General features: G+C 41.9%; 1 protein-coding gene across 1 annotated transcript; it reads left to right on the plus strand.

Annotated features, from left to right (window-relative positions):
- The first annotated feature begins 3,994 nt into the window (after positions 1 to 3,994).
- Positions 3,995 to 27,048, plus strand: LOC149310521 (solute carrier family 22 member 7-like). The gene is made up of 10 exons (XM_089528303.1): positions 3,995 to 4,384; positions 8,741 to 8,844; positions 9,615 to 9,769; positions 12,335 to 12,503; positions 15,796 to 15,919; positions 16,407 to 16,522; positions 16,658 to 16,872; positions 20,721 to 20,829; positions 21,690 to 21,896; positions 26,985 to 27,048. The coding sequence occupies exons 1-10, from the start codon at positions 3,995 to 3,997 to the stop codon at positions 27,046 to 27,048; spliced, it is 1,653 nt and encodes a 550-aa protein (XP_089384429.1).

The following is a 27,048-nucleotide window of genomic DNA, read 5'->3' on the forward strand; positions in this document are numbered from 1 at the left end:
GAGCATATAAAAGAAAGAGGAAGATGTGGTATATAGTGGTTTGAATGTTGGACTGTGACTCTGGAGACCAGGGTTTGAATACCAGCTCTGCCATGCAAACCCACTGGGTGACCTTGGGCAAGTCACAACCTCTCAGCTTCAGGAGAAGGCAATGGCAAACCTCCTCTGAACAAATCTTGCCAAGAAAGCCCCATGATCCATTTGCCTTAGGGTTGCCAGAAGGAAATGATTTGAAGGCACACCATCACCATCATCACCACCACAAGATATAGTAAGGCAGGTCTGTAGCTCTCAGGTTGCTGAGGAACCATGTGAACCCAATGTACCATCAGGAAACTGCTTCTTCAAGAAACAGTGGCATTTTTGTAGTGCCCTTATTAGAGAAAAGACATGCAACAGTGGCTTCTTGGTGGTGGCACCTGGTTGTCACTCTCATTCTGGTGGGGATCAGATTTCCTCCGATTGTTGTCATTAGGCACCAGTTGGAATTTTTTTAATGCAAGCTTTAGGTGGGTGGGGGAATAGGGAAATGCTCCATTTGTTTAGTTTTTGATCCTTGCTGATAAGTTTTTGTGATTGTTCTTTTTACTTTTTTAGTATCTATCTGTCATCACAGAAGTATGGTTTTAATGGGGTCTGTGTATTGTACTGGGTTTTGTTTTAGGCATGTTGTTATCTACTCTGGGATCTTTGTAAGGAAATAAATCAACAATCAAGGACCATTGGTATGATACTATGTGCTGTTTTTGATTCTCCAAGTAGAACCTGACTGATATTAATTTATAATGTGAAGACATATTGCTGGGACAAATGCAGTCACTCTTGGTGCTAGAATAAAAACCAGGAGTATAGCTTTGGGAATGGAGTGAAATGAAGGCAGTTCCCCTATATGAATTCTGTCCATTTAAGTGAACTTTTCCTTTAGTCCCCAAAGTAAGACAGTGAACATAGTTCACATATAGAACACTTCTATTTGCTATGTTAGCATTTCCAGGTAGTTTTGGCTACCCCTTTCTTTGGATGCCTAAACTCTATTTTCAAATGCTCAACTGAAGCTGTCAGTTACTGCAATGCTATAAATCTGGGGATTGAAGAACAAAATCACTGTGTGTGTGTGTGTGTGTGTGTAACACAATCCTATTTGGGGGCAATGCCTCCCCTCCCCCCGCAACAGCTACACACTGATAAAGGTCAAAGTCACCCAAGAGTCACCTAAGAATGTTGAGGGTTCACACAGATCTGTAGAACTAAGAGTACAAAATAGTTAAACCTGAGAAGCTTATTCACATCCAAATAGTTGAAACAGTGACAATGTCTTGCGCAAGCTATGCATCAGGCTATTCAGGGTTCTGGCATTAGACATGTGAGACCCAGATTAAAGACTTTCAGACTCTAGTGAGGGCCATTTGTCTGCTTTGCAATTCCCTAATTTGTGAGATGGGATTAATAATAAATAACGGCCTAGCTCATTGATTTTTTATGAGGCTGAACAAGGCTGCTAATTGACCCAAGGGAAAATAGTGTGGTCTGCTCTATTGTCTTGAACAGTAGGTTGTTGGCTAGCAGGTGAAGCTCTTCACAGCAAGAAGGAGAAAGATGACCTCCAGATGGTGCAGATGAAGCCACTTTTTCAGAAACCGCTTACAGTGGCCAGTTGAAAAGAGAACTTTGAGGGCAAAAGACAGTGGCTATAAAACACATAGGAAGTCTACACACAAGATTGTCAAATGATCAGGACAAAGTAGCTCATATTTCTATTTTTTTTAAAACCACAGTGCATTCTGTGTTACTTTGGGCACGTCACACTTTCTCAGTCTCAGGGGAAGGCAAAGGCTTCCTTCTGAAAAAAACAACCCCTTTCCAAGAAAACCCTGTGATAGGTTCATCTGAGGGTTGCCATAAATCAGAAACAACCTGAAGGCATAACCCCCCCCAAACAAACAACAAAACAACAACAGCAAATAATCAAACAAAAATTCTGCAGAAATCAATGAATTAAGATTTTTCCTTGGCTTGATGGAGGTGATACGGTATCTTATATAGACCAAGCTGTGCTTAGAAGCAGTGATCATTTGAAAAACTGGCAACCGTACACTCTTACAATAATCCTATGTTGCAAATTGGAGTACAATTTGGAAGAAAGGGAATCCCTTTTTTCTGCAACATTAAAAATAGGTCATAATCTTACATCCCATCAAAGCTTTTGACCTGGGCTATGAGCCTCCTGACTTAAATACTTTGGGCCATGAGCCCCTTGCTCAAATACCCTAAGGCTCCAGATCCTGTCTGATCTTGGAAGCTAAGAAGGGTTAACTTGTACACTGAGCATATCATGCATAAAGCAGGTTTAAACTCTGAAAGAGGAGGCATCAAAACTGATGGAAAGAACAATACAGATGACACCATACTACCAGCAGAAAATAGCAAAGACATGGAAGTTTATAACACGTGAAAAAAAGACAGGAGCAAAGCAGGATACATATCCCACAGTTATCCCATGAATAAAGAGAAATTATAGTACCACTTTTTTTTCACAGCATTTTCCCATAAATAAAAAGCAGTGCTATAATTCCTCTTTATTCATGGGATAACAGCAGAATATTTGTGACATTGTGTGACGTCATGTGATAATCTCTGCCAAATTGTGCTATATTGACAGGAGCACCCTGCTATGCTCCCGTCTTTTTTCCAAGTGCAATAAAACTCCACAGACTGATGACTGAAGAAAGTCAAGGAAAAAAGTATAACCACAGGTTTACAGTTGAACATTGAAAAACAAAAATAATGACCATAGATGATTTAGATAACTTTAAAAGAGATGATGAAGACATTTAAATAGTTCAAGATTTGGTTCAGTCACCAATCAAAATGGAGACTATAGTCAAAATCAGAAGAAGGCTTTGATTTGGAAAGGCAACTATGAAGGAACTAGACAAGATCCTGAATGTCAAGATATATAATTGAATACTTCAATTAGGGTTGTCCATGCCATCACATTTCCAATTTCTATGTCTGGTTGTGGAAGCTGGACAGTGAAAAAAGCTAATAAGAAGAAATCAACTCTTTTGAAATGTGGTACTGGAAAATAATTCCATGGATACTTTAGACTGCTAAAAAAATCAATCAATGGGTCCTAGAGCAAATCAAGCATGAATTCTCCCCAGAAGCCAAGATGACTAAACTGAGACTGTCATACATTAGACATATCACAGGAAGACATGAATGGAAAAGACAATAATGCTTGGAAAGGTAGAAGGCAGTAGGAAAATAGAAAGAACACATTACAAATGGATGGATTTAATCAAGGAAGCCATGGCCCTGAATTTGCAAGACCTGAGTAAGGCTGTTGATGACAAAGTGACTTGGAAAGTTCTCATTCTTAGGGTCACCATAAATTGAACTAGACATAATGCCAACTAACCACAACAATAGCTGTGAAGGCTAGAGCTAAAAAGCACCCAGAGAGACATAGTTGCCTACTCATATTCTAGAAACAAAATATTGGTGGCAAGAAAGCACCTATTCACAGTACCTAATTTTAGTTTATAGCACCAAATGTTGTTAATTTACATGGGCTAGTGTTTAACTTTGGGGACATGAGTCCCTTGCATATACAGTATTCATTTCCAGCCAGATTCCTGAAAGCAGCAAAGGTCATTTAGTCAACCAGTAAGACCAACTGTGTTAAATATTCTCCCATCTCATAACACGGTGCCCACAACTTTTAATTCCAGACACTTTTATCTTTTTGCACCAGCCTCAATCATTGTGATTTTGTTGACCCTGACCTCCATCCAGGTCTAACTGCAAAGGATCCTTTGGCTCTGCACTCGCTGGTGCTGTGGGGAAGATGTTTAATCTAGATGTCAAAGTCCACAAACCCAAAGGCTGTTAAAAGTCACAGGCCTTCTGTCCTCATGGAACACAAGGCCTGCAAGGGTTCCCTCTTTCAGTAGGTCTCTGGCCCTATGAGCAAGCCAACAGCGTGACTAAAATGAACTTTGAAGATCTCCTTCAGGAGGCTGGTGGTTTTGGCAAATTCCAGCTCCTGACACTGCTTCTGCTCTGTCTTCCAAGGCTTTTCCTCCCCTTGCATTTCCTACTGCACAACTTCTTGGCAGCCATTCCGCCTCATCACTGTGCCATCTCACACCAGAACTGGCTGGCCAACCTCACCAAGGAAGAGGTGTGGCTCATAAGCATCCCCAGAGACTCTGAAGGTGTCTTCAGCTCCTGCAAGATGTTCTCTGAACCTCAGTTTCACTTACTGGTTAACTCCACCCAGGAAGCTGCTGACACAACAGCTAACATCACCACCATCCAGAGCTGCCAGCATGGATGGGTCTATGATCAATCCCAGTTCACTTCCACGATAGCCACCCAGGTAAATGTTCCATCTTCCATAAGGTGTGTTTACTTATCCAGGTAATCCAGGTGTGTGTACTTATCCATTGGCCCTTCCAGATGGTATAGGGCAGTGGTTCTCAGCCTCTGGTCCTCCAGATATTTTTCAATTCATCTCCCAGATTCGCTCATCATTGGCCATGCTGGCAAAGGCTTCTGGGTGCTGAAGTCCAAAATAGCTGGAGGATCAAAGGTTGTGAACCTCTGATATAGGGGACTATGGTATTTGTTGCTATATTAGTAAATTACAATGTAAATTAGACTTACAACCATGTAACTGTTCCCTATTTATATTTAAGATAGTGGTATGATATGATAGCTATACCTCTGATGGAGGATCTTGGCTGATATTTCAGGCAATTCCTGGCACCAGCTGCAACATTTTATTCCCATCCTAGAGTAGGTTTCTTTCTGTTTAATTCTAAAAAATAGTGGAATAAAAAGTCACTTTCACTTCTCTTCCTTTTTTTCTTAATTCCTCCTTTCCTTATAGTTATAATGTTATAGTACCATACAGCATCAGTGAAATGGCTCTTTTGCACTACAACACTGTAACTCTAAGGAATTTTTTAAAATGAGATACTTTGCCCTTTAAACCATAGCATAACATCAGCAAACCCTGCTCGCATTTTTTTTATACAAAACCTTTGGAACAGTCCTAGTACAGATCCTAGAAATTGCTACAACTATTTATTTATTTATTTATTTATTTATTTATTTATTTATTTATTGGATTTATGAAATTTAATGTCTACCTTCTGCTGGACTGGGATCTAAGGCAGCTTCCAGAAGTTTGAAAAGGGTTAAATTAAAATCTTATTTTACAAATGTTAAAAAAGAATTAAATAACAATATATATATCCTGAAAGAACAGAACAAGTGGACATAAAATCAACCAAACTTGGCAAAACCCAAGGGACAACAACAAAAAAAGGCAGGTGTTGAGGAAGGATCACAATAGAGAAAACACAGAGGTGCCAAAACCAAAGACAAGTGAGATTATATGAATAATATATTCAAAACATATACAACATATAGAATGCTATAACCAAAACATATATATAATAAAATGAATTTCCAGATAATATTCATTTTGACCAAAAGAGTCTTTTTCAAAGTATAAAGAATATTTACAGCAACTAGTTCTGAGAGAAAACCTTTATCTCGCTAATACATAAACTTCTCCTAATAATTTACCAATATAGAGCAATGTTCCACTGTCAAATAGCTCTTACTGTCAGGAAGTTCTTCCTAAGGTTGAGGTGGAATCTCTTTTCCTGTAGTTTGAATCCATTGCTCCAGGTCCTATTCTATGGAACCAGAAAACAAACTTGTTCCATCTTCCATAAGACATCCTTTCAAATATTTAAATAGGGCCATCATATCACCTCTTAATCTTCTCTTTCCCAGACTAAAAGTGCCCTAAGCCTCTCCTCAAAGGGCAGTTTCCAGACCTTTCACCATTTTGGTTGCCCTCCTCTGGACACATTTCAGCTTGTCAACATCTTTTTTGAATTGTGGTGCCCAGAGCTGGACACTGTATTCCAAGTAAAGCCTGACCTAAGCAGAATAGAGTGGTACTATTACTTCTCTTGATCTCTAGATACTATACTTCTATTGATGCAGCCTAGAATTGCATTGGCTCTTTTAGCTGCTGCATCACATGGTTGACTGATGTTCAACTTGGGGTCTACTAAGACTCCCAGATCTCCTTCACATGTACTGTTGTCAAGCCAGGTGTTCCCCATCCTATAGTTGTCCTCTCATGGGGAAGGTTTTTAACAAGGTTCTACAATCCATGGTTTAAATAACAATCCTAGATGGATAAGATGTGACGCAGTTGGATCAGCAGTTAACTCATGCTTCAATACTCACAGAAAGGATAGGATCTGCCCGCATAGCTAAGGGCAGCAGGCTAGACTAGCAGTTTCAGAATAGACTTTGTGGGATATGCAGAAGAATAACTGGCAATTGCCTCATCCTGTCCAGTGGTTGAACTAATATCTGTAAGACAGTGGGCATTACCATATCACATATTATCAAGGCTCACACTTCCTGGCTCACCCCAGACGCTCTGCTCAAGCTGTTTAAAAGTAAATGTTTCATCATTTGATGACCTGCCAGGTAGTTTTGAGTGAACAAAGCAACCAGATAGTTCTCTCTAGTTGAAAATCCTCATGTTTGCATCTCTGGAGACAAAAAAATCCTTGAAATATTGAAAACTGAGTTTACAATTAATAAAAGATAGGCAATTAATATGTGAGCAGATCCTGCTCTGGCTTACTTCTTAGTAGAGCAGAAAACATTTCTTCTTCTTCTTCTTCTTCTTGAATACAACTACCAGAGTTTGGCCATCATGGCCAAAAAGTAAATTTTCCAGGGTATGCTTCTTGGGTATAATGAATGAGATTAAAGCTGATTTGAATTTAACCAATATCTGTATTTAACTCATATTTTGTATTATGTTAGCAGGATCCAATCTTCGTCTTGTCTTGTATTAATGGGACTTAAAAGAAATACCTGCAAATTACATTTCCAATTGTAGTTTTGCGGGGGGAAATCAATATTATACATGGACAGATCTGCCAATTGGAAATACGAGTATGCACTTTATCTGTGAAGAAAATGACACGCACAGGTTTGGTTTTTAAAAACAAGTAAATAGGATTGGATGGGGGTGGATGACTGATAAGTCAACCCATTTTTGAGATGTTCCTGAGGGATGCAAGGATACCGAAGACAGTATTTGGGTTATAAGACAAGGTAGGCTTGATGGTCTTTGTGATCAATACCCTCAATTCTAGAAAAAAGTGTTCAGACTCTTCAGATACCTAAAAGATATAGTTCTATTCTTCTGCAGTTTCCTTTCTGTCCAAGACAACAAGCCAACTGTTCTTAGCCTTCCCAGAAATGCAGCATTAAAACTGGGATGGACTCCCTATACCTAGATCAGGCCATTCTAAGAAACCCAGCCTGGATCAAGAAATGTATATGCTTCAAACATGTAAAGGGGCCAGTCCTCAAAACAAATTCTCATTTCACCAGAGAAATTTTCTCATAGGCTCTGAGGATAGAACAGGGTTACATTTCCTTTTCAGTGCTTTATGTCCCTGACAGAGTCTTTTCTCCTCTCTCTATTTCTCCACACATACATATGCATGTGTATGGCCCATAATCAGGCTGTTACTTTTAGGAAATTGGCTGAAATCTGGGGTGGCATAACACTAAATAAGGGGCTTATCGCACAGCTAAATAAATTGCCTTACCACTGCTGAATTCAGTTTGAATTCAGGATACTTCCAGATTTTATCGCACATGTTTTTGCCGCCCAGTGGCATCAGCAGCAAAAAGACATGTAATAAAATCTGGATGTATCCTAAATTCGAATTGAATTTGGCAGCATTAAGGCAATTTATTTAGCTGTGCGATAAGCCCTAAGTTAATGCAAAGGGTGTTGAGAGGAAGTGTGAGCACTGATCATGTTTCATGTATAGCAATGGCCACTGCCTCTGTAAATTAGACATTCTTGGAAGACAGGTCAATCAATGACTCTTGAATTTTGCTCTCAGGAAATCATTAAAGACATAGGAGTTATTTAATGGGCATCAGCCCTGGAGGCAAGCTAAGTGGTTATGTAACACTGAAAGAATGGAATGTCTGAAAGCATCTTTGCAAAAGTTTTTCCAAATCCTGATTTTATTATTAGAGTCCCCTCTTCAAATGGAGGTTCCACCACAAGGCGGCGGGGGGGGGGGGGGGGTTAATGACCTCTGACTGCCCTGATTTGGCAGAGAGTGTCTGGATTAATCCTCTGCTGTCCCACTTTTTGGATGCTTTGAAAATGGCTCAGTTCTGGGCACCACAGTTCAAGAAGGATATTGACAAGTTGGAAAATGTCCTGAAATGGGTGACAAAGATGATAAAGGGCCTGGAAGTCAAGCTTATGAGGAACATATGAGCTGGTTATGTTTAGCTTGGAGAAGACAGAGATGACAAGGTAACAATCTTTATATATCTGAAGAGAGATGGAGCCAACTTGTTTCCTGCTGCTCCAGAAAATGGAACAAGAAGCAGCAGATTCAAATTACAAGAAAAGAGATTTCACCTAAACATGAGAAAGAACTCCTTTACTGTGAGAGCTATTAGACTGTTCAATTGATTGCCTTGGAAAGTGGTGGATTGTCCATTCTTGCAGATTGAATTGGCATCTTTCTGGAGTGATTTAGTTGTTTTCTTGCATGGCAGGGCTTTGGACCAGATGACCCTCATGGATCCTTCCAATTGATTCTATGATTCTATGATTCTTTGAAATATTAATCTGACTCTTTGGTTCCAGTGGGACTTGGTTTGCGAACAAAGAGGAATGAACCAAGCAACTGCTACTTTCTTCTTCATTGGTGTCATGCTTGGAGCTGTGGTCTTTGGCTACCTCTCGGATAGGTAATTTGACTGCACTTCTTTGTTTTCTGCTATCTTTACAGAACAGGCAGTTTGCCCCTTTCTTTTCTGTTCCTTTGCTTTCCTTCTAAAGCAGGGAGAGGAAACTGTGGTGGTGGTGATGGGAGCTAAGGGGCTGCATTAACGCCCCAGGAGACTTTGGAGGGACACATTCCTCCATGGCACTCCTTCACAAAAATCATTTTTGCCTCCAAATACCCTCAAAACTCCTGGGGGGGCATGGGGAGCATTTCCATCCTTTTTATGCCCACTCTTAGTTTAAGCAAAGTCACTTCATTTTCAGTTCCTGCTTCAAAAAAGGTCCTCCCTAGGCCTAAAAATGGTCCAAGGGAAAAGACATGGTGAAAATGCTCTCCACACTCTGTAGACCACTCCCACAATATCATAGCCATTATGTCTATTAACCATGCTAGCTGGGGGATTCTGGTAGCTATTGCTGAAATCAAGGAGTTTCTTAAAGCTCTTGCCCTCCCTTTGCCAACCAACATATTGGGCTAGTTGGTTTGTACAAAGAAACAGCATAGATGCAACACCCCAGTAAACAAAGAAAAAGGGAATAATAAATGGAAGTGGGTCCTAAAACAAATGGTACTGTACTATCTCAGTTTTAATTTACATAAGTCCTATGATTTCAATTTTAATTGATATGTTGTTATATATATGGATGCTATGAGAACCATTGTAGCAATGGGATGGGAACAGCTAATAACAATATTTGTCATGCAAGTAACATTTTCTTTGTGGTGTTGCAGGTTTGGCCGGAAATCCATGCTTCTTGTGTCGTATATATTCACCCTCATCTTTGGCCTCCTGAGTGCTGTCTCAGTTACATACAGTATGCTAGCAGTCACACGGGCCCTGACAGGGATGGCCATCTGTGGGCTCTCCCTCATCGTACTGCCTCTGGGTAAGCACCGTGGAGTTCCAAGATATGCCTTTCAAAAGGCTATGGTATAGAGACATTTTTTTTTTACAGAATTGATGTTCTGGATCAAAGTGCTTTCCACATGTTCAGGAAGACTCCCCTTGCAAAATGGCACTTGGAATCTAGTAAAGAACTGGTCTTGTCATCAGTCTATAGCTGCAATCTTGTTGTTGACAATAATGTGCATAACATAGGATTACGTGCAAGTATGCCTCGTTTTAGATGTTCTGCAAAGAGCAATTCATTAGTGCTTTGTGCAATAGTCTCCTGGCATTTATTAAGCCCTGATGCCATGGCTGTGGCCACTATTGACAGTCGGAGAGAGAAGAGAAGCAACCATGAGCACCTGGCTGCAGCTGACAGTAAGAAGAATCAGGTCACTCTCCCAGATTTGCAGAGACTTGCTGGCAATGATGTAGACTTGAGTCAATTGACTCAAATGTACGTTGGACTCAAGTGGCTTCAGTGACTCGACTTGGAAAAATGACACACTGTCTTGACTTGACTTGAGACTTGTACAGTCAGCCTTTGGTATCTGTGGGGGTCCATTGTGGACTCCCCATGGAAACCAAAATCTGTGGATGTGCAAGTTCTGTTGTCCCCAATTGTGGTGTGTGCACACAGCTGCGCCACCATTAGGGACAGCCCCCATTTTTCCCAGTGGTGGCACATGCATATGGCTGCACTACCATTGGGGACAACAGAACTTCAGTTGTCCCTAATGACGGTGTGGCCATGTGCACATGCCACCACTGAGGACAATGTTGGTTTGCTGTCTGCGGATGCTTATATCCATGGATGATAAGTCCATGGATACTGAGGACTGATTGTATATTTTTAGTGACTGACATGCTGATGGCATTCAATTCAAGCAGCAGCCAAGACCGGCTCCAGAACACAGGATGCATTTGTCGAAATGGAACAGCATATGTGTTAGGCAATGGACTTGAGGTGGAAGGATCTTTCTGAAGCTTTCAAAAAGCTTTAGAAGGATCCTTTGATGTGTAGCAGGGACAGGCTGCCTCAACCCTCACCTCAAGCCCATTGCCTAACGTGTTTGCTGTTCCTCTCTGAGAAACATGCCCCACATTAAAACTTGGCTCCCACACTTGAGACTCAACTTGAAAATATCTTACAAGGATTTGAGACTCAGCTTGAGACTTAAGGTAGAAACTTGAGGCTTGCCTTGAGACTTGGACTAAAAGACTTGAATACATTACTGCTTGCTAGAGATCTGGAAGAAGGCCTTAATTTCTGTTCCTCTGGCTATAGCCAGCTGCTGCTGGTTGCCTCCTGCCCCTAGCTAGTAAACTGCTGAAGCAGCATCACCAAGAAATTGAGTGCTGAAATGAGAGACATAGAGGAGTAGAGCCATATATGTGGAGCATTACATGAAACATGCTTTGATGAAAGCTTTTGGTTACTGTCTTTTTATCTCACCAAAAAGGGAGGAAGGAAGGTTGGCTCCACTCCTTATGGAATTTTAATGCCAGAATATGAACAAAAGCAACAAGAACAAACAGGGAAACCATGTCAGGCTGAATAGGAGCCAGTGGGGGAGGATTTAATACCTGATGTTCCTCGCCACATATCTTGAAATAGCTCTGAAAAGTGAGTGGAACAAAGACATACTGAAACACAATCTCAGTGTGGGGTAGCGCCATTACAAGCCAATTCAGCAATTACAAATATATGGAAGAGGTCAGCATGGAACGAAACAGGTACATAAAATATTAAGATAAAGTTTTAGCTACTTGTAATAATTATAGAGTGGAATCCTGTTTGTAACCTGTTTGTAACAGGTGTAATGGCACGCGCATATATATATATATATATATATATATATATATATATATATATATGAGCCAGCATGGCATAATGGTTTGAATGTTGGACTACAACTCTGGAAACTAGGGTTTGATTTTCTGCTCAATCATGGAAATCCTACTCTCAGACCCAGAAAAACTTCTGATAGGTTCACCTTAGGGTCACCATGAGTTGGAAATGATTGGAAGGCACACAACAATGGCATATGTCTATGTACTTTTTCATACCTTGAGGAACGAGTTTTCAATTACCTCCTGTGACAAGGCTCCCACTCCAATGTGCATCAAAGAGTGAGGTAACTGCCAATGCAAGTCTGTTTCCCTAGCCAGCTGTGGGGGTGCTTGTGTCAGCTGGAAGAAGCGAGGGTGGAAGAAACAGCTTTACAATGGAGGTGAAGATGGTTGTTTCTTCTCTCCATTCTCAATACGTTAGAAAGAGTCTATGTGCATCCATGCAGCTAGTCAGCAACTGGGGAGGCAAAACTGTGGCCACAGAAGGTGCCTAGCTGCTATATGCTGGGGAAAGTATCTGGGCAGAGGATGCGGCTTCAGCCACCTCTGTTTTTTCATATTGTGTTTGCATGTATGTGTCTCCACATGGACATAGAATCATAGAGTTGGAAGTGATCACAAGTGCCATCCAGTTTAACCCCCTGCCATGCAGGAACTCACACTAAGTTTAAATACACACTAATTATTAAGTTTTGCTTCTATATTCCAGGCTTAGAATGGGTGGATATACACCATCGCACCATATCTGGGGTTATAACCAGCATCTTCTGGAGTTTTGGAAACATGCTTCTTGCTCTGATTGCCTACCTGGTGCGGGATTGGCGTTGGCTGCTGTTTGCTGTCACTCTACCTTGTGTTGTGGGCATTGTCTCTGTGTGGTGGGTGAAATGAACACTGCATGCCTATGTGTTACTGAGCTCAGAGAACCATCTTAGTTGTGAGGATATACACAGTTGCACTTAATTCTGGCTATTTCATCCCATCAGGAGGAGAGCTTGGAATGTAATAGATGATAGGAAATGTACTGATCTATAACAAATGTAGGGATGCAAACCTTTGATTATTTTATCCTTGCATGCAATGATGAAAAATGTATAAAGCTTTCTCCTCACTGCGCTAGAAAACAAATAGTTTCTCCCTAGTATATGCACTTCCTTAAGTGTTCTGGTGCAAAGTTTACAATTTTTGAAACGAACATCCCCTGGCTCATTTTTGGACATTCCACTGTTTTAACATTCCCTGGTTTTCTCTTTCGAACATTACTTGTGTCCAGTTCCGCCCCCCCTCACAGGCCCTCAACAGACCAGCGATAAATGCCAGCATTGGAGCAGAGTGGGGATGAGGTGACTGCATGCCAGCCCCCCAACTCTGGCCCAACACTGGCATCAGGCTGTGTACCCCACTGCATGATGGGTGGTGTCATGCCATGTCTTTGGTGCAGATTGTATATGCGCTGTGCCAAAAAGCTATGGAAGAGCTGTGGCGGCAGCAAAAAGGGTGCTGTTTCAGCAGTACAATAAGGAGCCACTTTTTGTGGCTTCTTTTTGCAGTGGGTTGGGGCATTAGCGTGTGGTTGCTGCGTCCCCAACCCAGTGCTTCCAGGGGCGGCACAGAACCGTCTCCTAGGGACCAACTGCTGATCCCCTCCAACAACTTGATACCATCTAATGTTCAGTGTTATGTTTGCCAGCTTAAAAAAGAGACAGTTCTCTATTCAACAGATTTCACATTTTGACTGTCCTCCATTCCCTAACCCATCAGATAATCAGGGGCTTCTTGTACATGTTTCTTTCAGGAAATAACAACCAATATTCTGCATCATCAGCATAACTATGATGATGGAACTCTGTCACTGTAGCTATGTCTAATGATGCAACTCCGGGGGGGGGGGGGGGGAACCCTATCTTTTTGGTCTGGCAGCACCCCGGCCAAAATGTTTCCAAGTTCATGGAGACTGGAGCACTGAGAAATTATTGCTAGAATTCTATATGACCTGTTACATTATGGGCCCAAACAGACAGGTCAAAATAAAGCTGCTTCGGGTCACTTTGGAGGTATGCTGTTTAAATGACACACACATCTTAAGAGGCCAGAAGCTGCATCAAAGCTGCGCTCCAGTCCTTAGGACTGGAGTGTGGCTTTGGTGTGGCTTCCGGCCTCTTAGGACACATGTATCAATTAAATAGCATACCTCCAAAGTGACCCAAAGCAGCTTTATTTTGGCCTGTCAGTTCAGGCCCGTAATGTAACAGGTCATATAGAATTCTAGGTCATATAGAATTCTAACTTTACGTATGCCTAGCTATGTAGCAGAGGTGCAAGAAAACCCCTTTACAGAATTATGAAGATGTATAACAGGACAGGGTTGTTGTTGTTTTGTACAAACCACAAAATTTTGCACAAAAATGTTTTCATATGTACAAAAAAACAAAAACAAAACACCCCATCCCTGTGTATTTCTACACAGAATAATTTCCTGAAACACTTTGGCATGTGCAAATACTGAGTGAAATCCACTTTTCCAGATGGAGAAGAAATGACAGCAAATATTCTTTCCATTCCTAAAGATATTAGCTTTTTTTTTTTGGGGGGGGGGGAGGCAACAGGGGTGTGAAAACATGTTTCGAAAATGAAGTATTATGTTGTTATGATGGCATTTGGAGTAATGTCATCATGTATTGCAGTTACATTACCAAGTTATTTTTAAAATGCTTTTACTGGATTTTAAAAAACAAAGTTTTATGCTATTTTCCTATCAATCCTAAGGTGTTTTTTAAAAAGTAATTGAAAACAATGGAAAAGCAAGTAAGCAATGCAAGAATGGTGATAGCAAATTACCTTTATTTGGTCACTGTAACATGTTATATAACAAATTTAAATTTTCCATTACGAGCTTTGAGAGATGGCCAAGATAATCCATAAAAATCCAATTTGTAGTTGGGCAATCCTAACAGCAGTGAGAGGCAAGTGAGTCTGTTTTACCCCTGGGGACACTCCATAGAATTTCCTTATTTATCCCCAATGTTCTGACTCATATGGGGAGTCTCTATGAATACAACAGATTCTCCCCTTCACAGCCATTATTCTGATGTATGGGAAATAATTTTGGAGGAGGTCAAAACCAGCACACTCCCTCTCCTTGCATGTGGAATACACACATTTAAACAAACATCTGTGTAGATGTAGGAACACCCATGATTTTGGCGGAACAAGAAATTATCCCTACTCTCCAAACAACATTATACAACTCTCACAGCTCACAGCTTGCATTCTGGACCAAGGGCCAAGAAAATTAGTACACATTAAGGGAAAGGTGTTAATCTGTGTCCAGAAGTTGCGTATAAACTAAAATTAGTGATTCAGTAGCTTGTGTCAAATGTTGGCCATGCACAGTCTGGCCTCTTGTATAAATCATACCATAGTAATGGTTCACCAAGAGCTAAACAAATGCAAGGTTGTACTTAAACCTATACAGGGAGAGAGATATTACTTACCATCTCTTTTCTGCAGTAAAAGGGGTTTCAAGAAACTGCTTGTTTTTGGAACTCAGAAACTCCCCATTTTAATATCTCTCCAAACATATTTTCATCCATTGTTGGCTTCTGGATAAGCAAGACCCTTTGGATCACTTGCCTGGCCAGATAATGTGTTACATGTACATTTGTAAAGGTTTTCTCCACATCTCCCTTTCTCAGAAATGGAAAGCACTTTTGGGAGGCTGAAAACTTGAACTAAGGACAGTGGGTTGGAAAAAGTGTTTAAGCTTTCTGCATGTTTTCTACAATGGTCAGTTTTCTGTCCACAATTATGCCACTGTTATTTCCACCAGCTTCATATAGGGCCTTTTTATTCTGTCCACAACATAACATGACTGTGGTGAACTAAACCATCTTATCCTGGTATGTGGGAGGTATGTGCCTTCAGGTCACTGTTGACTTATGGTGACCACATGAATGTCATAGGATTTTCTTAAGTAATGAAAACTCAAGAGATGGTTTTGTCAGTTCCCTCCTCTGAAATATAGTCTGTAGCACATGGTACATGTGGATTAAATGTATGCTATATAAATAATCTTCATGACCATTATAATCAACATTGAGTGGTAGGGTTGATCTCAAAGAGATTTCATTGACTATCTACAAAACTTATGGACCTCCTTCTATTTAATAGGTGGCTTCCAGAATCTGCCAGGTGGTTATTGACCAAAGGAAAGTTAAAGCAAGCTCACAGACATCTGCAAAGATGTGCCGAAATGAATGGAAGGAAAGAGTTTCCTGCCAAGATAAACCTTGAGGTGAGTCAAGGCATCAGGGTTTAGATTGAAACAAAGAGACTGATCTAATCCCTCTCTCACATACACCACCATGAAAATGCCATTGACTACAGCATACAGCAGAGAACCAGTGTGGCGTAGTGGTTTGAGGGTTGGACTATGTCTCTGAAGACAGGGGGTTATATTTTCGCTGGACCGTGCAACTGACTGGGTGACCTTGGCCTAGTCACATGCTTTCAGGCTCACGGAAACCCACTGGGTGACCTTTGGCAAGTCGAACATTCTCAGCTTCAGAAAAAAATGTGGTCAAGAAAACCCTATGATAAGTTTGCCTTAGGGTTGTCGTAAGTCAGGAATGACTTGAAGGCAGACAACAGTAAATATGTGTGTGCATGTATGTGTGTGAACATATAAACATTTTATTATTTGATATTTGAGTTGATATAAAAGACTGAATGCACAATTTTGCAATAAGTGTTCATCCTAAAACTCAGTGTCCCTTCTTCAGATCTTAAGAAAGACAGCCGCAACAGTAGCACAGAAGACAAATGAGAATTATTCCTACACCAGCCTTTTCCAAACACTGATGCTGAGAAGAATCTCATTTTGTATGGGGGCCGTGTGGTGAGGAGGCATACCATCCTTCCCTTCCCCTCCCCTCCCTTCCCTTCATCTTTTCCCCAACCCATGGACTTCTTTCCTAACCCAGGTCAGAATCTGGAATTCCTCTGCCCAACCCTTTATCTCCTTCTCCTTCAGGTTCGGGGTGGCCTTTTCTTACTACGGCATGAGCATGAACATCACTGGCTTTGGCCTGGGCATGTACATGACCCAGTTTGTCTTTGGGATCATTGAGATTCCAGCCAAGATCATTGTATTTATTGTGGTGAACCGCGCTGGACGAAGGCAATGCCAGGCCTGGTCTCTCATCCTTGCTGGCTTATCTATAGGAGCCAACATTGTCATCCCAAAGTGTAAGTAGTTTTATTATATATACAATATAATATGCTATACTTAGGTTATATTATATTAATATTTTAAATGTTGGGTGGGATCATGTATCAGATATTTAGGGCAGGTCTACACTGGCCAGAATACTCCGGGAAGCCCCCAGAGTATTCTGGCTCTCAAGCTGCCACAAATTCCCCCCATTATCTGTGCTTCTGGAGCAATACCAGGTGGTGTCCAGAGTCACTGATGCTGGGAAAGCTGGTCCTTCTGAGGCCAAATATGAGGTGTGCAGCACTGATCCCGTTGCTGGGCACCTTGCTGTGATCTCAGTGGGACCTGTACCAACAGCAGTAGCAGTGAATGGTTCTATAAGTGCTTTTATATTTTTAAATTGAATTATAGTTTTAAACAAATGATGCTTTAATATTGTAATAGTTTAATTCTGTTTTGACACTTTTGTAAGTTTTTAAAGGTACTGTGTTTTTAGACTGTAAGCCACTTTAAATCCCAATTTTCGGGCAAAGTGGAGTACAAATAATGATGATGATGATGATGATGACAGGTCGCACAGTGGGACTCTGTGTAAATAGCATCCCAGTGTGGCTCTAGAGTGCTATGGATTTTCTGGGAAGATCTGGAGTAAATGGTGACTTTTTAAATTCACCGTCTAACTAAAAAGATTGCATGTACAGCACTGTATAAATTTACAGCGCTTCATAAATAAAGGTTAATAATAATAATAACTGTAAAAAAGAGATGGCTCAGATTAGCTGAGGAACTGGCCTTCCCACCTCAAGACAGTCTGCAGTACAATTGGACTGAGTGACATGAAGACAAGGGAAAACTGATGCAAATAGTCTGTGTACACATGCCCTTAGTTAAGTATAACCCCTCTCAGTTCAACTTCCACAAACCTGACAAAAATATCATTCATCCATGTACCAACTGGTGGCAGAATGGACCTCCTTCTCCTAATGCAGCTGGTGCCTGGTAAATTATATTATAACTGATATTTTATAACAATTATATTATAAACTTTTTTTAATATTTTTTTCTTTTGCTATGAAAAATATTAAAAGCAAAAAAGGCTAATGTGAATAGGTCTTTACTGTTTTGATTTTGGCAGTCACTGCCTATAAAACATTAAACATGAAATCTCACCAGCTGTCAATAGTCAGATACTAAATACCAGTACATATAATTTATCAAATGTCAAATAAAAACCTTTGCATGTCAATGACAAAATACTATTTGTATGCTAAACAGTAGAGGCAAGTATTAATCAATTTTTAAAAACCAAATATTATCTGTGAGATATTGAAATAAATTGTCATTGGGCTCTTTAGTGATGCCTTCATATAGATTCGGAGAACATATTTAGCATTAGAATTCACAGAGGAGAATTTGGAGTAGCCAATGTATTTCAGTTCTAGAAGTTGTTCACCAGAATTCAGTCATTTCAAAGAACAAAGATTTAACTTCTTGATTACAATTTATATCTTAGATAAAAAACATTTCGATTCCAGGTCAGTATTTAGTCAGTTGGGATCCAGAGGGAATATCAAGAATATTTGTCAAAAGGAGTTCTTAAACATAATGTCTAAGTGACTTTGAAAAGAACTGTTCACCTTTACTGTGAAGCATACCTAATATATTGCTTATACTCTGAGTCATTCTTCATGTGGATTATTACCAGGCTAGACCAAAATGATGCTTTCAGTAACTGGGTCAAAATTTTAACAAACACCTGTTGGGAAAAAAAAAATAACCCACACATCTTATACATTTAAAAAAAAGTTTCTTCTTAACAGATCTTTATTTGAGTGGCTTACTTTGGGAAGCACAAACTAGCATCCAGCTCCAACCATTGCAGTCTTTATGTTAAACCCAAATCTAGGTAGATATAAATTTTAAAAACAATGCCTGGTATCTGAGACTCCAAATATAGTGCTTTCTCTTGGATAGGCGTAGGGCTGGCCCTGCCATTAGACAGAAAATGAGATGGTTGTCTCTGGAAACAGACACAAGACAGCAGTCCTTAGGGCTGTCAGGTCAGACTATGCCAGGCCCAGAGATTCCAGCACTGAAACCTAGGGACAACCCCATATTCTGGGCTTGACCTGGTGCTGTTACAAGGGACAGTGGTGGTAATATCACTCAGCATGTTATATTAAGAGAGTCAGTATATGTATTGGTTTGATCATTGGACTATGACTCTAGGGACCAGGTTTCAAATCCCCACTCAGCCATAGAAATTCACTGGGTGACATTGGACAAATCATCCTCTTTCAATCCCAGAGGAAGATAAGGGCAAGTCCTCTCTGAACAAATTCTGCCAAGAAAACCATATGTTGCTATGGGTCATCATAGGTTGGGAATGACTTGAAGGCACAGAATAACAATGTTATATTAAGCATCAACCCCAGTAGCACAGAGTATGCCACTCAAATAAAAATATACAAAGTCTAGTGAATGAAGACTAGGACTCTGGAGATCAGGATTTGATTTCCCATTTGGCATGTAAACCCACTGGTTGACCATAGGCGAGTCACACACTCTCAGAAAATCCTTTTATAGGTTCACCTTGGGGCGACATACATCAGAAAAGACTTGAAGGCACACAACAGCAGCAGCAGCAACAACAGCAGCAATGACAACACTATACCTTGTACACATAGCCTGGAGATAATTTTATACATAATGTTTTAAATAATTTTGATCATGAAACAAGGTTGTGTACACTGAAACATCAGAAAGCAAAGATGTCACTTTTTTCAGCCAGCCATGTGGACAATTTTGGAGTATTTTGGACTTTGGAAATCTAGATAAGGGAGACTCAACCTCTACACACATTTTCAAGGCAGTACTTGTGCCCTTAGATTCATTCTCCTCATCATGAGCACCAGAGAAATACCAAACCCTGAGATTTTGGGCCAGACCCTGAGATCTGGCAGTCCAAGCAATTTACAAGGTGTTGGTGTGGGAGCTGTGTGTCATCACAAGACCTGCTCTGTGCCCTCTAGGCTAGCTTGCTGCCTTCAAGTATGGAAGAAGATGCTATCCTATAATTCATGATGAAGAAAGATTTATCTGCCACTCCAATCAGCTTTTGTACATAGGATAGGAGGAGGCACCATTTTGTTTTTTGCCCGCAGCCACAAAATGAATTGGGCTGACCCCGAATTAGCTTACATATACAACTCCTGGCAACAGGGGAGATATTCAATACTAACCACATGGCTGTTTAAAAAACAACAACGTTGAATTAGAAGGAACCCCAGCAGCTATATTTTTGGTGGCCAATGGTAAATGCAATTAACATTGATTATACCTATAGCTATGATTTTCAACCTTTTCCCCTGAAGATATTTTTGGACTTCACCTCCTCCTAGAATAATTGACTATTGGGAGGTGAAGTCCAAAATATATGGAGGAATAAAGGTTGAGAACCTCTGATTGATTGTATTGTTGTTGTGTGCCTTCAAGTTGTTTCTGATTTAAGGCAATCCAAGGTGAACCTATAATGGGGTTTTCTTGGCAGATTTTTTCGGAGGGGGTTTGCCATTGCCATTGCCATCCTCTGAGGCTGTGAGAGTGTGACTTGCCCAAGGTCATCCCCAGTGGATTTGCATGGCTGAGCCAGGATTCAAACTCTGGTCTCCAGAGTCGTAGTCCATTGCTCAAACCACTACATCACACTAGTTTATGCAAATACTTTTACAGTGCATTGCTGTGGATTGGGAACTGGATGATTTCCCTGTAGCATATCTGACTAGGGATTATGGGAGCTGTAATCCAAGAACATCAAGATATAAAAGGCTGAAATTCTGTTAACTTCCTGAACTGTGCTTTTTCTTTTTCCTTTTCTTAGCTCTGGAGACTTTACGCTCAGTGGTTGCCATTACTGGCAAAGGATTCTCTGAAGCAGCTTTCACCACAGTCTTCTTGTATGCATCAGAACTTTATCCCACTGTTCTCAGGTAAGAGAAAGGTTCCTTTGGTCTGATAAGAAACTCAACTGGTAACTGGTAGCTTGTGCTTTGCTACTGTGGAATCATTTGTTGTAATCCAGTGGGGCTGTTTACTACTTTATTTTAGGTTCAAGGAGGGATTACGTACAATCCCAAATAAATATATTCTGGGAATGTGCATTTCGATGAAGTCTACTATAACATAAGCAGATTGGGATGTTCCTTTTAAAAAGCAATTAATTAGTTTTAGGTTCAAAGCCCCTGGAGTAGTGAGTAGTATGTTACTACTACCTAGTGAGTTGTACTACTTAGTGAGTTGTAAATTGTAAATTGCCCTTCAAATTGCAATGGTGAAAAATAATCTTTTGCCATCTTGACCACATTATAATGTTGTCTGGCCATATATGCGTTCCAGTTTTCATCTGTAAAGTGTTCCAGCATGGTGTAATGGTTTGAAAATTGGACTATGGTTCTGGAGACCAGGGTTCGAATCTCTGCTGAGAGATGGACACCCACTGGGTGACCTTGGGCAAGTCACAATCTCTTGCCCTCAGAAGACGGCAATGGCAAAGCCCCTCTGAAGAAACCTGCCAAGAAAACCCCACCATAGGTTTGCCTTAGGGCTGCCATAAGTTGAAAATGATTTTAAGGCGCACAGTAACAACATGTCATAGTACTAGTAACAGTTACTTTGGCACCCGAGGAAATAAATCCCACAAGCACACCCCTCCAATTTTGGCAATAAATATGAAATCATAATAAATTAAATAATTATCCATTTTGCCGCTCTTTCATGACACTCCAGATCTGCCTGAGCTGGCTATGTTACCCTGTTTCCTTTTCATGATGCCTCTTTGCTTGCTTTCTAGACAGAAAGGGCAAGGATACTGTTCCTTCATGGCACGTCTAGGTGGGTCAGTGGCGCCTCTCATCTTCCTGCTGGATGGCCTTTGGAAGCCTCTGCCCCAAGTCACATACTGTGCTGTGGCTGTGCTTTGTGGTTCATCAGCCTTCTTCCTCCCTGAGACATTAAATGTCCAGCTGCCAGAAACAGTCGAGGACACTGAAAAACAAAGGTGAGATTAGGGCTGCATGTGCAATGCAAAAATAATGCGGTTTGATACCATCTTAATTGCCATGGCAATGGGTCACTAGGAGTGTGCAGGGCATGTGGACCGCACCAGGTAATGCCCTAAGTGTTTTTTATTATTATTATTATTATTATTATTATCATCATCATCATCATCATTATTATTAACCTTTATTTATAAAGCGCTGTAAATTTACACAGCGCTGTACATACAATCTTTTTAATTGGACAGTTCCCTGCCCTCAGGCTTACAATCTAAAAAGACACGACACAAAGGGAGTGGTGGTGGGGAAGGGGCCTCTCTAGTAGGATAATACATATAAAATACATAGCAATATAGGAAATGATTCAATAAAACAGGCAACAAAAGAACATCAAATAGCAAGTGACAATTATGCAATGCCTGGGAACGCTGCCCTGAACAGGATGGTCTTCAACTCCGTTTTGAAGCTGGTTAAAGAAGTGATGGCTCTTGTTCGCGGGGAAGAAGGTTCCAGGAGTGAGGGGCAGAGAGTGAAAAGGGGTGAATCCGAGATGGGGCAGAGGAAATCCTGGGCTGGGACAGCAGACCTTGACTACCAGAACGGAGGGCCCGAGTGGGAAGGTGAGGAGAAATAAGGTCTGATAAGTAAGGAGGGGCCAGTCCATGGAGGGCTTTAAATGTCCACAGAAGGAGCTTATACTGAATGCGGAAAGGGAGGGGGAGCCAGTGAAGGGATGCCAACACAGGAGAGATCTGGTCACAGCGGTGGGCGGATGTGATAATGCGTGCAGCTGAATGCTGGACAGAAATTAAAGGACGGAGGTGAGAAAGAGGAAGCCCTGCCAGAAGGATGTTACAGTAATCAAGTCGTGAGATCACTAGGGCATGGACCAGGATCTTGGCAGTAGAGGCAGAGAGATATGGTCGGATTTTAGCAATATTGTACAAAAAGAATCTACAAGCCTTGGCTGTGGTCTGGATCTGAGGGATACACGACAGAGAAGAGTCAAAGATAAAACCAAGACTGCGGACTTGCTGGACTGGTTGAATAGAAATGTTGTCCACAGAGACAGAAAAGGAGTGTTGAAGGGTGGGCTTAGGAGGAAAGACAAGAAGCTCCGTCTTGGACATGTTGAGCTTCAAACGCCGATGGCGCATCCACTGTGAGACAGCTGTGAGGCAAGACGAAACTTGCTGTTCAAGCCTTGGAGAAAGGTCAGGGGCGGAAAGATACAGCTGGGTGTCATCGGCATACAGATGGTAGGAAAAACCAAAAGAGCTGATGAGTTTTCCTAAGGACAGTGTATAGAGAGAAAACAGAAGGGGACCCAAAACAGAGCCCTGGGGAACTCCAACAGATAAGGGAACAGGAGATGAAGTTTGACCACCTGCAACCACGGCAAAAGATCTGTCTGACAAATAAGATCTAAACCAGTCGAGAATGGAGTCTGAGAAACCAAGGTCAGAAAGTATATCAACTAGAAGAGAGTGATCAACGGTGTCAAAGGCTGCAGACAAATCAAGAAGGATGAGAACAGAGTAAAGGCCATTAGCCTTGGCCTGTAAAAGGTCATTCAAGATCTTAGTGAGAGCTGTCTCTGTAGAATGCCTTGGGCGGAAACCAGACTGGAAGGGATTGAGGATGGAGTTGGCTTCGAGAAACTCAAGACAGCGAGAATAAACAACCTGTTCCAAAACTTTAGAAAGAAAGGGAAGAAGAGAAATCGGACGATAGCTAGACAAAGAGGAGGGGTCGAGAGAAGGTTTTTTCAGAATTGGGGAAATGAGAGCATGTTTGAAGTCCGAAGGGAAGGAGCCTGTAGAGAGAGCGAGATTGAAGATATGGAGAAGCGAGGGCAGAAAGGAGGGAGCTATAGAGATTAGAAGACGAGTAGGAATTGGATCAAGAGAACAGGTTGCAGGTTTGCAAGAGTTCAGAAGTGAAGAGAGTTCATCCAAAGAAGCAGGAGGAAACAGAAAATTTTTTAGGGGAGGGCGAAAGAAGATTATGAGCAGAAGAGGAATCAGGAGGGACAATCTCAGAGCGAATGGTGGTAATCTTAGAGACGAAATAATTAGCAAAGTCATTAGGAGAGAATGATGAAGAGACAGGAGGAGAGGGAGGTTTAAGCAACGAGTTGAAGATGGAGAACAAACGCTGTGGGCGCCTCTCATTGGCGGAGATCAATGATTTGTAATAAGTTTGTTTAGCCATAGACAGGGCACGTGAGAAGGAAGAAAGAACAAATTTGAAATGAATAAAATCAGCCCACTCTTTGGACTTTCTCCAAAGACGTTCAGCCACTCTAGAGCAGGACCGGAGAAACTTGATGATGGGGTAAGCCGGGGCTGAGGCCTAGTCTTAGAGGAAGAAGTGCGGACAGAGACAGGGGCAAAATGGTCAAGAGTCGAGGAAAGAGTGGAGTTAAATAGAGACATTGCTGAGTCAGCAGAATCCCCAAGATTTAGGGAAGAGAGAGATGAGTCCAGGGTCTGACCAAGATGGTTAGAGTCAACAGATTGTGTGTGTGTGTGTGTGTGTGTGTGTGACACCACTACGCCTCAAAAATATGAAATAATAAATGAAATAATAAAACCATCTATGGTTAAATGGGTTCAACATATTGAACAAAATATAAATCTTGATCAGTGGGAAAAAACTTGCAGTAAAATTTACTTTAAATTCTGACTTGAAAGAAAACTTTTACAAAATTCAGTTTTGTTGGTATCTCACTCTGTGTAAATTAGCGAAAATGAATTTAAATTTAAATAATATATGTTGGAAATGTGAAAAAGAAATGGGTACCTTCTTTCACTTATGGTGGACCTGCAAAAATGCAAAAAAGATATTAGAATGCTATTCATGCTAAAGTAAGGGAATTTTTGAATTTTGAGGATCAGACCCAAAAATGTATTTATTGGGAATGATCACAAATGAAACACTAGAACCTCTTAACATCTGGGGAACAATGCTTTCATTGTACATCTGGCTGGAGGAACACAACAGGTCAGTGCCTGGCCATCCCTGCTCTTCCCTGGTCACCAAATGACCATGGAAGATGCCCTGGTTGCAGAAAGCTAAGCTGTGCACTCATGGGGAAAGCAGGAAGGAGAGAGGAGCTACTCCTGGAAAAGGTATATTGCAGTAAACTACAGAATTGTGGCCTTAGGAATGGATTATTTAAACAGAAATAAAATGTGTCACACCACCAGTGCTGGGGGAGTCTGGGAGTTGTAGTCCCAACAAGTAATGTTTCAAAACTTTGACCTCACCACAATATCACACTGCACTGTTATAGTGCTACTATTCCACTTTAAGTGCTATGGCTGCTTCCTGTGGACTGCTGGGATTTGCAGTTTAGTGGGTGGGGCACTTAGAATATTCAGCCAGTGAGCTCTTAGGCCTCACTAAACTACAACCCCCAGAACTCTACAAGAGGCAATCATAGCAATTAAAGTGGAGTAATAGCGCTATAACAGTGTTGTGTCATATTGACTTAATGGGAAAGATGGTGACCAGGACGGTCTTTCATGCTGTGCAGTCATAGTACTATGATGATGAGAAATGAAAATATCCTATAGAATCCTGGGATTTGCAGTTCAAGAAAGGGGTATTTATAATGCTCAACTAGAGAGCTGTAGTATCTCACCAGACTACAGAAACCAGGATGCAGCCATGTCAGTTAAAATGGAATCATAGTGCTGTAATTGTGATTTGTGACCCTGTCACCCTGAGCCTCCCATGTGTTAACTATAAATAATGGGCAACTTCAAATAATGGGCAACTCTGTTACTCTCCTTCTTCTTCCTCTTTCTCTTCCCTCCAGACTGGGACTGGACAGCCCTCCAAAGAAACCATGAATGCGAAATATGTAGCTCTCCAGGTTTTGCTAGTGTGCAACTTCCATCAGCTCTAGCTAGTGGAAAGGGATGGTGGTAGTGGATGATGGAGATTGTAGTTCAACATCTGACATTATGCGGGAGAGAGTATTTTCCCCAGTACTGAAACACAGGCTGCCTTCAAATAGAGCAGCGGTTCCCAACCTTTGTTGGGCCGCGACCCCCATTGGGGAGGAAAGTCCCGCCCGTGGCCCCCCTGATAGGTTGGGAGGCCAGGAAGGGGTGGGACTTCCAGCCACCTACAAGCCCCAGCAGGCTTTGCGTCCGGATGTCCCACCCCTTCCCAGCCTCCCAACCAATTAGGGAGGCCACCAGGGGAGAAGGGGCGGGACCTCCGGCTGCAAAGGCCTCTGGGGCTTGCAGTCCTGTCCCCTTCTCCCCGTGGTTGCCTGGCAGCCGCAGGGAGAAAAGGAGGAGGCAGCCCCGACTGTCCCTTCCTCCCCACGGCTGTCTGGCAGCCGTGGGAAGGGAGGGGAGGAGGAGGAGGCAACCCCCACCCCTTTTCCTTCCTCCCCGCGGCTGTCTGGCAGCCGCGGGAAGGGAGGGGAGGAGGCGACTCTGCCCCATCCCCTTCTCCTTGCGAGTGCCTGTGCCAGGGCCAGCCCTCGCAAGGAGAAGGAAAGAGGGAGCCCTGTCCCCTCCCCTTTTCCCCACGCAGTGCCTGCTCTAGTGCCGGCACCGCGCAGAGAAAAGGGGAGGGGGAGCAGGGACGTAGCCAAGGGGGGGGGGGTTCTTGGGGTCTGGACCCCCCTTCCATTAGAAAAATGAATGGTGTGTGCTGCTGCACCGCTGCACCCAAGCCCCATTATAATGGTGGCACTTAGTCTGGACCCCCCTTCCTAAAATCCTAGCTACGTCCCTGGGGGGAGGCGGGGGGATTCCCAACCTGGCGACCCCCACGAAAGGGTCACGTGACCCCCAGGTTGGGAACCCCTGAAATAGAGAACTGTCCTCTCATAACCCTCAACTTAGTAGTTTGTAAAGCAAGACATGTGGGCACTGTATTTTAGATTTAGGATGTAATGATCTTAACGGGGAGGGGGTCCTCCTTGTTCTGGAAAGGAACAGGAGAAAATAAATACACATGGGACTCTATCCTTATTGAATTTTCCTGCAGTGTAGTTTCCAGGGTAGAAAGTGCCAGCACATCTATCAATGATCCCAATCTTTCTCTTTGCTCTTTAATTGCAGCTCAGGAAAGAAGAAACAGCTGCGCGGGCATATCTCTGAAGCCATGCCTCTGCAGTCATTATAG

The sequence above is a fragment of the Sceloporus occidentalis genome, unplaced genomic scaffold (assembly GCF_023333645.1).
Source record: "Sceloporus occidentalis isolate IW3139 unplaced genomic scaffold, rSceOcc1.0.p SCAF_6, whole genome shotgun sequence".
Lineage (NCBI taxonomy): Eukaryota > Metazoa > Chordata > Lepidosauria > Squamata > Phrynosomatidae > Sceloporus > Sceloporus occidentalis.

Coding starts and splice junctions, on each gene's coding strand:
- LOC149310521 (XM_089528303.1), top strand. CDS start 3,995: ATGAACTTTGAAGATCTCCTTCAGGAGGCTGGTGGTTTTGGCAAATTC. Junction 4,385..8,740: donor CTTCCACGATAGCCACCCAG/GTAAATGTTCCA, acceptor CTTTGGTTCCAG/TGGGACTTGGTTTGCGAACA. Junction 15,920..16,406: donor CTGCCAAGATAAACCTTGAG/GTGAGTCAAGGC, acceptor TCCCTTCTTCAG/ATCTTAAGAAAGACAGCCGC.